Raw genomic sequence first — 15,638 nt, 5'->3', positions numbered from 1 at the left:
GTGTCGGCTGTGCCGGAGGAGAGGTAGGAGGTGATAGGTTCACACCTCCCTCAAGGAGGAGCCAACGTTGCTCTGGGTTCGAGGGTTTGCAAGGCTGAAGCCTGGAATTGTGTCTGTAAAAGGCTGAAAGAGTAAACACATCTAAGTGGCTATGTGTGTGTGTGTTCAAGAAGTCATGATCAAATGTTCAGGGGCAGGTTGGATGGGGCTCTGAGTAACCTGGTCTAGTGGGAGGTGTCCCTGCCAGCAGAGGGGGTTGGATCTAGATGATCTTTAAGGTCCCTTCCAACCCAAACCATTCTATCATTCTATAATTATGGCTGTGATTTTGAAAGTGGTTTGTTTTTTATTCTCTTAACAGTGAGATGGACCCTCATGTGAGGGACTGTGTAAGAAGTTACACGGAAGACTGGGCAATTGTGAACAGAAAGTGAGTTCCCCTGTGGTATTTGTCAGCTTGATTTCGTATTCAAATTTTTGCAGGATGGCTAGCTGGTATGAGGAAGCTCAAAAACTGTTGTTCTGGCTACCGATTCCATGTGCCCTGGCTTTGAGTTGCTCAGCTCAACTGAACTGATGCTTTGTATTTAGCTGAAATGATGCTTTGTGTTTTGAAAATTAGATCTCAGACATCAAATCCCCTTGGGGCGTTTTTGAAAATCTAGGCCATCTTAGTCAACAGTTGGTCCTTTAGAATAGTAGAGAAACTAGTGAATGCAAACAAGTAAAATCACTTTCAGCATTTATTTCGGTCTGTGTTCCTTATGTTTTTAGCTCTTTTTTGTGATCTGATGCATGAGTTTTGTAACAACTTAAGATTTATGTGCAGTCACAACCATGTAATAGATAAGGTGCCCTCTGCAGCTTTCTTTTGTTCCCAAAGAGGCTTTGAGAAATGACGTAATCGAAACAAATAATTGTTAATGTTTGAACTATCACAACATTTACCTAATGAGTTAAGAGTTTAGAGAATGTGCATGCATTGATTAATTTATGCAAACTAGCAGGAAGGTAGCTGAGTAGATTGACTTGGAACGTATGCTTTTGAGTGATTGAAAGTCTGATGACTTCAAGAGCTACTGTCAAGGAGTAAGTGATCCATGTGATGTGCATCACCTACAAATAACTCGACTACACTTACAGCTCTGCCCTTGTGGCAGTTGCTACAATTGACTGGTTTAATGTTGTACTGAGAGCCACTTTAGGGGATGCCAAAGATATGCTTTGCAATGCGAAGATGACCTAATAAACATGTGTTTTGTAATCTCATATAAAAAAAACCCCAAACAAACCCACCCAGAAAGAACTCTGAGAGAGAGTTAATTAGTTCTAGCTGTGACCCCAGCACTGCTTTGGAAACTGGGTGTGTACTGTAAGGAGACTGTGGCTCTGGCCATATATGTCTGTAAATATAGATGTAGTGCCATGTGCTATCCAAAAGCTTGTTAGTCATAGAGATCTGATCTTGTCAGCCACAGTAGACAGACTGTTTACTAGCAAGAGCTTTTAGACTCTGGAAAGCTCTGAAGGACCTGATTCTGCTTATAAAGATGCTGTAGGAAGATGCTGGTTTTAGTTGAGGTTGGAAAGTCATGTGTTTTCCAGAGGTGCTGAGGACTTCTGTGCTCCATGTGATCCTACCTGAAGTTGGTGTTTTGGTTTTAAAGGTATTAGTACTTTCTGCTCCAAGTCAGTTCTTGCTCCAGCAGAACGACTGGCTTTCCCTCCCCTTGTTCTTGTCCTGTTTTAAGCTTGGCATCACAAGCATACATTTTATGATGACCTTAACTGGCCACTGATAATACTTCTTTTGACATCCCCCAGGGTTGCTTTATGGTTGAACAGAGTCACATTGTAGTACTGGAATACTGGGTGTTGGATTATTACCCAGCTACAGTGGAGGATGACTGGCAATACTGTTTGCAGAGAGCAGTTTATACTTTGAGAGGACCCACACTGATAATACTGGGTCTGTTCTGAATTCTTCTTCTGGGTTTTGTGTCAAAAGGGATGTTAAGAACCCATTTGAAATACTTTGCTTTCAGATATCACAAGCTGGGAACTGGATTTAATCCCAACACCTTAGACAATCAGAAGGAGAGGCAAAAAGGGCTCCCCAAGCAGATCTTTGAGTCTGACGAAGCTCCAGATGGCAACAGCTACCAGGATGAACAAGTAATGTACCTTTAAAACCTTGCTACATAAAACCTAATTTATGGTCCCATTTTAAAAGTGCAGTCCCTTTCCCCTGACAAGTTGCTTTTAATTTGTTGAATCTCAGGATGACCTTAAGCGCCGTTCAATGTCGATTGATGACACTCCCCGGGGCAGCTGGGCATGCAGTATTTTTGATCTGAAGAACTCCCTCCCAGATGCCCTTCTCCCAAACCTGCTGGACCGAACCCCAAATGAAGAGATCGACCACCACAATGAAGATCAGAGGAAGTCCAGCAGGCACAAGGAACTTTTTGCACTACACCCAGCACCAGATGAGGTATTTTCATATACATGTGGGACAGACTAAAAAGCATGAACTCTAGGGAGTCTGAAAATTCTCAGTCCACCACAGACTTAAAAGAGTTAAGATCACCTATGTTTAATATCCAGGAGGACATTAGTTATTTTATGTTTTTGTAGCATATTTTCTTATCATAGATTTGCTTTCTGATGATTGGTTTCCCTTTGGGATTATGCAATAATGTTGGAAACATTAAATGGCTTACATTTAGCATATTTATGCTTCTGAATGCAACATTCTGTTAAGCCTCAAATGAAATAGGTGCTAGTGTCTTAGAAAAGGTAAGTGATAGGTATGTTTACTTCATGTTTGTGCAAGTGTCATGTCTCTGAATTGCTGGTCCTGTCATGAATTTCAGGAGGAGCCTATAGAAAGACTTAGCATCCCTGAAGTACCCAAAGAACACTTTGGCCAAAGACTCCTGGTGAAGTGTTTGTCCCTTAAGTAAGTATTGCTCCAAGAGACAGAAACTGTGAATTTCCATGTGCTGTTGTATCCATGTGCATCTGAAATAACTCTGCTGCCTTGCTTGTTACCATTGAAGGGATGTAACATTGTTTGGTTGGTCGTAGGCTTAAATGTTAGTTCTATAAAGAATACATTACTCAGTACTGTGCATCAGACAGTTTTGTCTTCAAGCCTTTGTACAGTGGTGTGATACAGAAAGCGGTGACCTTCCTTGGCCCTTCTCTGTGCTGCTTTTCAGACAGTCTGTAACTATGCCTGTCTTGTGTTACCAGCAAGCATGCTACTCTGTGCTCCTTCAGGCCTCTGAAGTTGGCCAGTCATTGGTGTTCAGCTCTGGAGCAAAGATGTTTGAGAGAGGAAAAAAAAAAGATTAAAGATGCTTAAGCCTTAAAAATTAGACAACCAAAGATTTGCCAAAGTTTAGGCTCAACAACCTTGACTGTGTCCCTTTAAGAGTGAAGACTTTATATACTTAGCAAGCATTAACTGGAGGAATAGAAACCTGTTAAACAAGTTTAATGAAGTGGAGCTCCTGAATATAGGGTTACCTGCAGCTGGTTCATTGCCTATAACTCTTCTCTAATAACACAAGGTAAAATTTTACTGTTATTCCCTTGGAGAAATAAAGTACAAAACTGATTTTCCACACTGCTGTATTCATCTTCTGTGTCCTCAGTTAGGTCAACCCTTCTTATTAGAGAGCTCCAGTTAGACTACATGGCTGCTCATAACAGAGATATATGTGTGGGACATATCTCCTGCTCGTAGAGTGCTCCAGGACCTAATATAGCCATAGAGATGAACTGATTTTGCAGCCTTTTATGAACTGGAACAACATAATATGCAGTAGCAGTGGAGCTTCCTCTCCAAAGGATGGTATCTTTAGAATAAATAAATGACATACTGGAAATTAATGATTTCTGTGATTTAAGCATCTCTTGCTGACTGTAAATTTATAGCAAAACTGCCCAAGTACTTGCTTGTTTGTAATGTCTGAAACTGTACTTGTAGTTGTGATTGTGAGCATCCAAGATCGTGCTTAGTGGCACAAAAAGAAGAGCATAGTCTCTTCCCCAGGCAGAAGGCAAAGATAACCTAAGCAAGATCATTTTTAGGTTAATCTCAACTTTTTTTGCAAAACTGGAGGAAATTCCTATTTGATGATGCAGTCCTGTATGTTATTCTCCATCTTGGCAGCAAGAGTTCCAGGCCGAAAAGCTGAGAGCTCTGGGCAAGGATCGGGTGCCTGGGGGTATCACACCATGGATTGGGTATTATTTCAGGAGAAGGCTGTGCAGACAGGAGGGTGGCATTTCAGGTCCTGCTCACTCTGGTGTAGGGTCAGGTTTTGAATGTTTTTTAATTTCTTTAACCCATCCAGGTGATTTAACAATAAGGGGGTTTTTGGTAGGTTAGCCTTTTTGTCAGAAGTGTTTCAGTTAGCATTTAATGTTACTTGGTAACAGTTACTCTGAAGAATGGACACCTTTCTGAGAAACTTTTTGAGATACTGATATTTTCTGACAAAAGTTAAGCATTAAAAATTGCCAGAATAGCTGTCCCCAGTTCTGCAGAGGAAGGAGCTTTCTGGTCAGTAATGCTTGAGAGGAGCAGTTGGCCATTTAGCCACATCAACAGGTCAGGGTAGTAAATGGGCACATAGGGCAGCTTCTCAAGGTAATCAGAGAAGCTAAGTGGTCCAGCTGTCCCAATTAATAATTCCCCTCCCTTTAAGGGAGCTCTAATAATTCCTCTCTCTTTAAGGAAGCTGTTAGGTTACTTTGCTTAGCTTCCAAACAACTGTTGAAGCAGATAAAAGCACTTAATAGAAAAGTAGGCTTTATGTCCTGCCACCCTAATTCCAACCTTTCTGTTGGGTCAATGTATTGAAATGGCTTTGAGAAGGTCCAGGGAACACCAGTGCATGTCCTGGTGGAAGGGAGCAGAGGCCATGGAGAGGAAGCAGGACAGGAGAGAGAAGTAGGGGGAAAATTGGGGAACAAAATCCTTTTAGAGCCAGAAGCAAGCCCTTAGGTTGGCCCAGCTGTTCTGACATCTCGGGTGAGCAGAAAGCAGTCATCAGCCAGGAGGGATCTGGAGAGGAGGGTAGCATATTCTTTCTTACATAATGCAAGTCAACTGATTTTATGTTTCTTTCCTTCAAGATTTGAAATAGAAATTGAGCCCATTTTTGCAAGCTTGGCTTTGTATGATGTTAAAGAAAAGAAAAAGGTAGGTCTTTAATTACTGGAGTGATGACATTTCCATTCATTACAAACCTGTATTTAAAAAAAAAAGAAAAAGAAAGGAGGAATTAATTTTTGAAGTGAACTTTTATAGAGGCAGTGAGACACCAGGGGCTGGAAGAATGATGAAAGCATTTCATGAACCATCTTGTGTGGTGGTGTTCTACTTAGTGAAACAGTTGAAGTATAACCACTTTCCTAAAAGTATTATCTAATGCAGGAGTGCCTGGAATCAGAATACATCTATATTGTCTAGTCTTGGCTTTCAAAAGTCTCTTCCCAGAGAGAACTTAAGTAACTGAAACCTTTTATTTAGATTAAGTTTTTATGACTTTCTTAACCTCTTTATTGTGATTCAGCATGGAATGTGTCCAAGTAACATTTTAATAATGCACAAGAAAATCCTACATGCTAAAATTGCTAAAACTAAAACAAAACTGAGGAGTCTTTTCAAGATCTAAGTTGTAGGAAAAGGAAAATACACTTATTCCTATATTTATGTTCTGTATTTAATATTTGAAGAGTCTCTTAGTTTTCCTAATTCAAGATATTAGCAGTAGTAGAGAGAAAAATGTTAAAAATATGCATTTTGACATTTATCTCTCTAAGATTTGAATTTAATGCATTGAGTTTTAAGTTATGTAGATGAGAGAATGTGGAATATTATGTGAACTTTGTTTAATATTTAAATCACATTTCATAAGCCAATTTTATCATCCCATTACTCCATATTTTTTCTCTCTACTGTTCTAAGTTCTTTAGTGACCTCTGGTGTTGACAACCAGCTCACATTCATTTTGGCTTTGAAGCCTTGATACAGTCGAGGATTTGGTGTTGGGTGTAGAAAGCTCACTGCCTGGCTTTCAAGTTGTGTTGTTTTATTCTTTTTCTATGAATGATCTTAAAGATCATTTTCTGGAGGAAGTTTCCTGCCTTGATTTCTTGACAAAAAGACCTGTTTGTTTTTCTTTCATATGCATAGTTTAAAAAGAGGCACTGTTGGTTGGTTGTTTGCCTCGTGTTTTGAAATTGTCTGTTGTGCTTATGAAGAGTTTTTACCAAAAATAAGAAGTATAACTAATGCTGTAAGCTACCCAACCTCTTCCTTAGATTTCAGAAAATTTCTACTTTGATTTAAACTCGGAACAAATGAAGGGAATGCTTCGTCCACATGTCCCCCCTGCTGCTATATCCACACTGGCCAGATCTGCCATCTTTTCTATCACTTATCCCTCTCAAGATGTCTTTCTGGTAATAAAGGTAAGAAATGCCAGAGAAATTGAAATTGTTATTGTCTCTTGATTTCTACTTAAAATAAAATATAAACAAGTCTGGCTGAGTAGTTGGCTTCTTACTGACATTTGAGAGCAGAATTCTATTCTCAGATTCTCTGGCACCACAGACTAATGTTTCATTTCAGATATTCTCACTTAGTACATTAAGTTCCTTTGTAACAGGAACAGTTCAGTGGAGATGTGTATTGTGTTGCTAAAAAACAGAGAAGAGCACAAAGGTTTGCTTGAGACAGAGCAGCTTTCTGGGGCTTGACCTTGGTTTTCATATGAAACAACGTGCTGACTCCTTAAGGTGGTAGATATGTGAGTGATTTAAAAATATATATTGATCTCAATCTCATTTTAAAAATTATATATGCCCTTAAGCCAGATTTTCAGATGTCTTTAAGAATCTGAATTGCTACAAGAGTGAGATCCATAGCTGAAATAAAATGCCTCTTTGGTCACTCCGGGAATAAAGAATGCAAAGATGAAAGTTATTTTCTCTTCTTTCATTTGATTCAATGAGTGCACAGATGTTACAAGTTCAGGCTGGCATTTGAATCAGTTTTGTTGGCTGGTCTGTGCATAAAAGTCATGCTATTGTAAAAAGGGGAGTTTAGCACATGCTTTCAGGTCACAGGCAGTGGCTGCAGTGCCTGCTGCCTGGGTGCTGTGTTTTGAGAACCCTGGTGACTGAGGTTTGTGCAAATTCTTAATAAATTGCTCCTTAAATGAGGAATAAGCTCTAGAAAATTAATCAAAGCTTTGTGGCATGACAGAACAGTCCCAGGTGAGAATAAGGCTTTCAGATCTCCAAATTTTTTGTATGATTCTCTGAATTCCTTCTAAAAATAATGTTCTGCCTGTGCACACATATTCAGTCTTCTGATTTTTACAAGACACAAGGAAGAGAGAACCTCATCTTTATGAGATGGGGATCTGTCTGAAAGAGCTTGTGTCTGCACATTAGTGCTTGTAAAACCAGTGATCCAAGAGGTGGCTTAGTGCTTTTTTGATTTGATGATGAAAGGGATATAGTCAGGGTATAGTCAGGGATAAATAAAGCAGGTGCATAACATGGCTTACTGGGTGAATTTTCACGTGGGTCTTACTGGGAAACCACTTTTCAGAGAGCTGGTATTGCTAGCATAAACTCACCAGGGAGTGCAAAATTTGATGGAAAGTCACTTTGTTCTTTATATTCTGGTAGCCTCGTGGAGTTCTAGTGGATGACAGGTGTGAATAGCACTTCATAAGCACAGGAGAAGTTTAAAGATATTCTAATCTACATGTGCACAGGAGTAGGTGTGGGAGGGAGGGCCAAGATACTTCTGAAAGAAACTGTCTCAATGCATGTGATAGGCAAGATATTTCTATTAGAAACTGAGCATTAAACAGTTTTTTGTTCAACTGACTGACTTGGAGACTTCAGAAGCAAACATCTACTCTTTGACTAATTTTAATTATTTGACTATTTCATTATTTGGTTTTAAAACACACTTATGTGAAATAGTGCTGCTTGTAGCTGAGTGTATCTGAGCCACCTTTTCGTGCTGCTGCAGGAGGTCCTTAATATGGGGAACAGAAATAACAGTATTCTGAAAATGGTGATGCTGAAGACAGTGTAAGCTGTCTTTAAGCCCTTAAAAATGAGCTGAAGGTGGCTCTAGTACAGATCAAACCAAAGTGAAGTGGTATATGTTCCCTTTGAACCTATATTTTACATGTGTGATTCAGTTTTAGCAGGAGATCTGGGAACATAATGGCTGTAACAACTTCAGTGCAGCACTTGTTCCCTGACTCGCAAAGGGAAATCAAGCTTTTCACTCTTTTGAAAGGATGTTTTTGCTTCCTAATGTTTGTTTAATTTAACAGTTTTGGTGGATATGTGTCCTTATAATGGTTTGTTTTCCCTTCTTAGCTGGAAAAAGTATTACAGCAGGGAGATATTGGGGAGTGTGCAGAGCCTTATATGATTTTTAAAGAATCTGATGCAGCAAAGGTAAGAATTTTTGTGATGTTTTGATTAAATTTAGCTATGAATGTTTTAAAGCATTTTGTTATTAGAAATTAAGCATCCCTTATTTTCTTTTACCTTGGACTTCATAGCCATTGATACTCTTCATGTTGTCAAAAGGACCTGTCTTTACTTAAGAATGTAGTGAAATTCTGAAGGCCAAAGAAGAGCCAAAGACCCTTGAATCTTGATGACTTATTGGGGCAGAGTAGTTAAAGGTCATCAGTTTTTGCAGTTGATAGGGGAGATGTGTGGTTACCATCAAGCTCAGTCAGCTGTGATTCCCTGTCCCAGACAATCAGCTGTGTGCTTATAGCTGGGCCAAGTGTAGGCAGCTTTTGATGTGAATTTGCTGGAAAATTTCCACTTTTCTGCAGCTTAACCCCATGACACTTCCTCTGCCTTCTAGGAGCTTTATCAAGTGGGTGAGGTGTGTTACCAGGAGATTGTCCATCAGGCCTGGTTTTGAATTGCAGTGCATTTCTGGTTCTTTTTTTTTCTGTTATTTCCTGCTGCTTTTTCTTTTTCCTGATACAATAAAGACGGGCCACACTCAACAGCAGGATAAAGCTGCACTTTGTACTTACATTAAGCATAGATGTAAAATATTATGTTTTAGTGCTTGGTTTTTCCGCTAACAATGTCCTGTTAATTCTGTTCTTCAGCAGTTTGGGCATGGTCCTCTCAAGTGCAGTGGATGGCATGGACCACCCCAGTTTGGCTAATCCTTTGTCTTTGACACACATTTAAATGCAGCCTGTCTCCTGAGTGTGATGCTGCTTATTTGAGGAATGTTTTCAGTTTCCCATGCAATCCAGATGACATGAGCCCTGGCTGTGATACAATCACATTGAGAAAGGCCATTCCAGACTTCACTGAGTGAAATTCAGCCTTTCTTTCTTGAACAGGCTGTGGGCAGATGAGTTCACTGGGATTTGACAGGCTAGTCAGGAGGCTTAAGAGCATGAAGCCAGCTGCTTTGGCAGGCTGTCCTGTGTCTGGTACTGCTGGCCTGGTGACACTTTCATGAAGCAGATGTCTCCTTCTCTAGCATTTAGTGATCCCTCCTCTAGAAGGTGCTGTTGAAGCACTAAATGAACCTTTGTTCCCATTCCTCTCCTTTTAATCTCTTGGATGGACTATTTTCTTCACAGAATAAGGAGAAGTTGGAGAAACTGAAAGCCCAGGCAGAACAGTTTTGCCAAAGACTGGGGAAGTATCGAATGCCTTTTGCCTGGACAGCCATTCATTTAATGAACATTGTGAGCAGTGCTGGAAGTTTGGAAAGAGATTCCACTGAAGTAGAAGTTGGCACAGGAGGTAGAGTATCTGGCATCTGCATGAGGGAACGTGGACAAATCCAGAGTTCACTGAAGTCTTGATTCATGCCCTGTATCTGCTCCTTTTATTGCTTTCCTCCCCCTGCCCTCTGATAGTCTTGGGTCATGGTTGAAATAAAACAGAAAAGTCCATGATAACAAATGGATTTATCTTTCAAGGATTTTACAAGCAAACCATCTGTTATATTATTTAAAACCAGGCTTCCAACACTGAGAGCACGTTACAGGCTGATGAACATTTTCCAAAGGAGTGGATTAATCTTTGTGAGCCACACAGCTCATCTTGAAACTGCTCTTCAGCATCCCCAAAACTGCCAACTTCATCATCTTTCAGAGCAAGAGAAATACATAAATCTCCACAGGATAAAGACTTTTATAATAGCAGTAAGGCAGTGGGGTGAGGTTGCTGTGAGAGGAGCAGGAGTAGTCAGCTGTGCTTCACAGCCTCCTGATGCCTCAGGAGTGTGATTGTCTTAACATAACCACCTCTTCTATCACACTTACTGCATAATTTCCAAAAGCAGCAGCTATCTTGTGTGGAAAAACCCTGTTTAGAACAAAAGTCGGCTCCTGGACAATTGTTTTTGTTCTTTTTTAATTCCTTCCCCTTTTTTTCTTTTATGAAGAACGTAAGGGATCGTGGTCGGAGAGGCGGAATTCCAGTATTGTTGGGAGGCGTTCGTTAGAGAGAACCACAAGTGGGGATGAGGCTTGCAATCTAACCAGCTTTAGGCCAGCTACTTTGACAGTGACAAACTTCTTTAAACAGGTATTGTATGAAGCTAGCTAACTAAGCACTTGCTCCCTGCACAGGGTGATTTGGTCATGAGAAGTCAGTTGAGACCTGAATGATCAGTTTGTGATGCTCTCAGTGTATGTTGTGCCTGTTCCCTCATCACTGGATGCCTTTGAACAACATGCAGTGGTTTTTAAATTTCATCTGCTTTTAATTCTGCCAGCAGTGGATCAGTCCACAGTCAATTGGTGGGTTCTTTCGATAAGTTTACTGTGAATAATGATGTTTTGGAAATTACTGGATGGTAAAGTGACTTACCTAACTAACAGAACTGGGAGAGCATCAGTTTATTGTGCACCAGATTTTTCTGACATGCATTGGAAAAACCACTGGCCAACATCAGAAAAATGCTCATAGAAGCAATGACAAAACCTGAGGAGAACTTCTGCGGGCTAGTATGTGCTAAAAAGTATTCCAGTATTTGTCTTACTCTAGAAGTTGCATAGTCTTTATCATGATGGTCAGTTGACTCCTTTGCTTTCATTGGGTGATAGAGGATGCCATTGAAACATCAGCAGGCTCAGAACCAGGTTCCTCAATGATATTTGAGGTTGACATCAGTCCCCTGGACACAACAGGGATGTCTGAGATAGCAAAGCATTTCGCTTCTGATGCTGCTTCGCTCAGTGGCAGCTCTTCTTAGCCAGGGCTTGGGGCTCTTCTTAGCCAGAGCTTGGGATTTTTCTGAGAAGCAGTAGAAAACATGATTAAATGGAATAACATTTTTAGTTAAGCTTAGAAAATTGCTTCAGTTCATTAGTATTTGCTAAGATTCGCTGAATGTCTGGTTCAATGAAGTTGTTATTTGAATGTCAACTTTGTGTATAAAGAGATTTATTAGTGAGCAACCAGGTATTTTTTTGACTGATTTCTGAATTCTTGGGAATGTAAAGTTTTAGATACTATATGGGGTAAGTTGATTAAGCTGTTTTTTTTGTTCTGATTGTTTTGGTTGTGTACCACTTTCACTGTGGGCAGCCATCCAAAGTCTACTGTTAAATACAGTAGGGTAAATAAGGAGAAATGTCATTTAGGGCATGAAGTTACTGTGGAGCAATCCATGGAAAGTGGAGGGTCACCCGTGCCTCTGGTGCTCCAGGCTTTCCTGAAACTCAGTGTGACTGAAACTGGGCTCTGGGAATGATATCTCTGGGGTCTTGGTGACACAGAGCAGCACAGGAAGTTCCTTTTGTTTGGAGTGTTAACAGAAAATCCAATTCTTTAACATATTCACCCACGATGGAGAAAGTAAGAAAAAAAGTGTGTTACAGCACTGCCAATGCAGCCATTCCACTGGCCATGTTCTGCAGCCCTCTGCAATACTCATTAAGTTAGTAATGATTTACAAAAGCATGTATTTATTTACTTTGTCAAGGTTGTTTTCACTTCACAACTTTGAAGCAGCTTGTTTTATTAATTTATTGATTTAAGACTTTGTAGTTCTTCTGTTTCTTTATTTTCCCTTTCTTTTCTCCCATTGAGTACAATTAATTGATACTACCCAGAGTTTTTTCCCCTTCCATTTTCTTTTTTTTTTCTTATTGTGGTTTATTAACTTTATTATCAGGTATCATCTGGTTTTGGATGGTTAGAGAGTGGCAGAGTCACATTTTCTGTAATGTTTCCAAAATGAATGAAATTCTGAGCTACCAGAATGTGACACTTTCCACTGTTTCTTAACACTTCTCCTGAAAATTAAGATTCTTTTAGACTCACACCAAAGAGAAGGCAGAGGAGAAGGAAGGAGGTTCACTACCTGAATGACGGATGCTTTTTCAAACTATTAGACTTGCTAAAAATTGGATATTTTGGGTGAGATCTTTTAGCAGCCATTCTCAGTTTGGAAAAAGATAATATTGATGGGGAGAGAAAAGGTTTTCAATGAGAAGTTCCTATAGCTGTCATGATGATTAATAAGGAGAAAAGGAAGGAAAAAGGATGGAGAAATGAACTGTAATTTAGCATGTTAATGTTAACACCTTGTTCTGAGAAGGTACATTTTGACATCAGAGGAAAGAGGCTGTGAAGTCTAGATGGTTTCTTCATTCTCTAACTCCTGAAGGTTGTGTAGATAACCATTTTCTCCCCACCACCCAACAGGAGGGTGATCGTCTGAGCGATGAAGACTTGTACAAGTTTGTTGCTGACATGAGGCGACCCTCGTCGGTGCTGCGGAGGTTGAGGCCCATCACAGGTATTGCTCTAGAGCTTTTTGGCTGACATAGGTGGTAAGGTAATTGGTTAGTTCTTCCCAGAAGCCACCCAGTTCTTATAAGTGACCAGAAGAAAAAACCCCTGGTAGATCCCTGGTAGATCATGAGTACTGGGGATGGTTTTTTGACAGGTTTTTCACAGGCACATGTGCATACACAGCTCCTGATACTGAGAGTAGGATTCGAGAGAAGAGGGTTCAAACCCCAAAGTCCTGACCCCAGCAGGGGCCGAGTAGCCTCTGTTTTCCTGGGTAAAATACCAACCTCAAGCTGAGGAGAGATCTCTCTCCTGGCTCCCACTTGGTTAATAGGAACAGACTCCACCTCTGTTTGAGGAAGGGAAGTAAAATCGTTGGCAAACCAGCAGTGAAACATCACTGGTCCCTGACCTGTGCTATTTCTGACAATATTTACTTAACCTGTTCTTGAACATCTCCAATGGCAGCATTCCTACAGCTTCCTAAGATCATCTCTCCCTGCACTCAGCTGTCCTTGCAGTGAGGTTAGGTATTAAGAAAACTTTGCAAAATTATCTTGCTGCAAATTAATCTGATTCTGGTCTGTCATGCCCTCAGGGCAGTTATCACCACCTTTCAAGTACTTGAATACTGTTATTAATTCACTCTTACTCACCTCTGTTTTGTGGCCTGACCAATCCCAGGAGACCTCATAGCACCTTCCATTGCCTGAAGGGGCAACTGGAAAGCTGGGGATGGGCTTTGGACAAGGGTTTGCAGGGTTTAAGCTGGAAGAGGGGAGATTTAGGTTAAACATTAGGAGGAAATTCTTTATTGTGAGGGTGGTGAGACACTGGCCCAGGTTGCCCAGAGAAGCTGTGGCTGCCCCATCCCTGGCAGTGTTGAAGGGCAGGTTGGATGGGGCTTGGAGCAACCTGGTCTGGTGGGAGATGTCCCTGCCCATGCAAGAGGGTTAAATCTAGAGGATCTTTGAGGTCTCTCCCAACCCAAACCATTCTATGAAAGCAGGTGAATTTGTCTCCAGTGTCTTTCACAGGACACAGCACTAATAGATCTTAGAATGGTTGTTGCTTTTGTCTGGACGTTAGCTTATCATCACTGCTGTCACCGAGCCCTTTTCTGCAGAATTGATCCATATCAATTGCATTTTCTAATGTTTGTATGCTTGGCTTCTCCTTAATGCAAGTCCTTCGCTTTCTTAAGCTTCATCCTGATGCCATTTCTCCAACTCCCCTGTCCAAGTTTTTACAATCATGCCAGCCTCAGTGCCATCCACCCACCATAAGTGTGCTGTCAGTTCTGTCAGCTGCCTTGCTAAGGAAAGTATTCAAGAGTCTTGGTGCAGATTAGCTCTCAGCAGCTCCTGACGTGTCCTTCCAGTTTGATAGGCAAGATTCCTGATGAGAGTTTTGAGTATTGTTATTAGCAATAGTTGGACCTCACAGCAGAGTTATCTAGGCTGTATTTCCCCAACTTGCCCATGAGAACAGCATTTGGGACTGGTTAAGTTAATCTTTTCTGTTGATTCTTATTATCTGGTTGCCCTGGTTTGATTCACTGATTTATTTTTTTTTAACAAATCCACATTGGCTGTAATTTGTAACTTATTTATTTATGAAATAAATATATAGGATATTAACATAAAGAAACAAAGCATGAATAATCTTTTTTATTTAAATTACCTTCTATTCATTGTTATAAAACCATTTTCTTCTTACAGCTCAATTGAAGATAGACATATCTCCAGCTCCAGAGAATCCCCATTACTGTCTAACTCCAGAGTTGCTGCAAGTCAAACTTTACCCAGACAGCAGAGTCAGACCTACAAGAGAAATCCTGGAGTTTCCTGCCAGGGATGTCTATGTTCCAAATACCACATACAGGTTAGAGTTTTGAAATACATTTCAGGGTCTGAGCCTGGCAAGTCCAGAAATTCCTACCTTATCATCTGGCTTGTTGCAAAACTTGCTGTATCAGTAGATCTGCTGTGCCAGAGGCACAAAAAGGGACCAGACTGACACTGCAGAAGATACACAGTTGTGAAGGGTCAAACATATTTGCATGAAACTTGGCTGTGAACAAGACCGTGAGAGAGGTTTCTCCAGTTCCCAACATTCACAGTGAAATCTAGTTGAATTATTTTCAGTTTTATGAAGGGTTTTTTTTTTGTGTCTGTTTTTTATTACTTTCTGACACTTTCAGTGCCTAATCCCTTTGTTCATATTTCCATTTTGATTTCAAAGCAATTTCTTTGTTTACAATGCTAGAGAAAAAAAAATCTTCTGAAAATCTGGAGGATAAGAATTTTTTCTAAAGTATCTTAAAAAGCAGTAACCTTTCTATAACTAGGCCCAGGCAGGGAATGATTTCTTTTATGTACCACTGTTCATTCAAAGTTTTTTCACATTATCTTTGAAGACGTGTCACATCTGAGTGGAATTGTCTTCTTCAGCTGAGTAACTTCACCAACTTACTCCCCAAAGCTGTTACTTCTTGTTGTAGATAAGCTAGATAAATAGAAACTAGGTTTTTACAAACCAAAACTTAGAAGAAAGAGTTGAGTCAAGTTCCATATCTCATGTATTTCCAAAAATTGCATTTATTTATCTATTTTTAGAGGTTGGACAGGTAATTAGACATTACAAGACACCAGTACAAATAAGCATCACTTGTGATTCCTTCTTTGTAATAAATCCATGACATGTAAAAGTATTTTTCACAGTATTTTCAGTAATTAGCACATTCTGTTCACAGTTGTTTCACTCTGACAAATAGTTGCAAATGT

General features: G+C 40.1%; 1 protein-coding gene across 1 annotated transcript in view; it reads left to right on the top strand.

Moving 5' to 3' along the window:
- The window catches only part of DOCK7 (dedicator of cytokinesis 7), a 110,271-nt gene that overhangs the window by 37,357 nt on the left and 57,276 nt on the right, over positions 1 to 15,638 (top strand). The window contains 12 exon segments of the mRNA XM_010007972.1: positions 1 to 23; positions 362 to 430; positions 2,046 to 2,175; positions 2,282 to 2,494; positions 2,877 to 2,962; positions 5,152 to 5,218; positions 6,343 to 6,492; positions 8,431 to 8,511; positions 9,681 to 9,846; positions 10,493 to 10,635; positions 12,763 to 12,856; positions 14,574 to 14,736. The exon segment at positions 1 to 23 is cut by the window's left edge and continues 40 nt beyond it. Of these exon segments, the coding sequence (XP_010006274.1) occupies positions 1 to 23; positions 362 to 430; positions 2,046 to 2,175; positions 2,282 to 2,494; positions 2,877 to 2,962; positions 5,152 to 5,218; positions 6,343 to 6,492; positions 8,431 to 8,511; positions 9,681 to 9,846; positions 10,493 to 10,635; positions 12,763 to 12,856; positions 14,574 to 14,736 (1,385 nt within the window).

This window comes from Chaetura pelagica, unplaced genomic scaffold, assembly GCF_000747805.2.
Source record: "Chaetura pelagica isolate M959 unplaced genomic scaffold, ChaPel_1.0 scaffold212, whole genome shotgun sequence".
In the NCBI taxonomy this organism is placed as follows: Eukaryota; Metazoa; Chordata; class Aves; order Apodiformes; family Apodidae; genus Chaetura; species Chaetura pelagica.
Note: the sequence above shows the minus strand (reverse complement) of the source record. Positions and strands in the feature narration are given on the sequence as shown.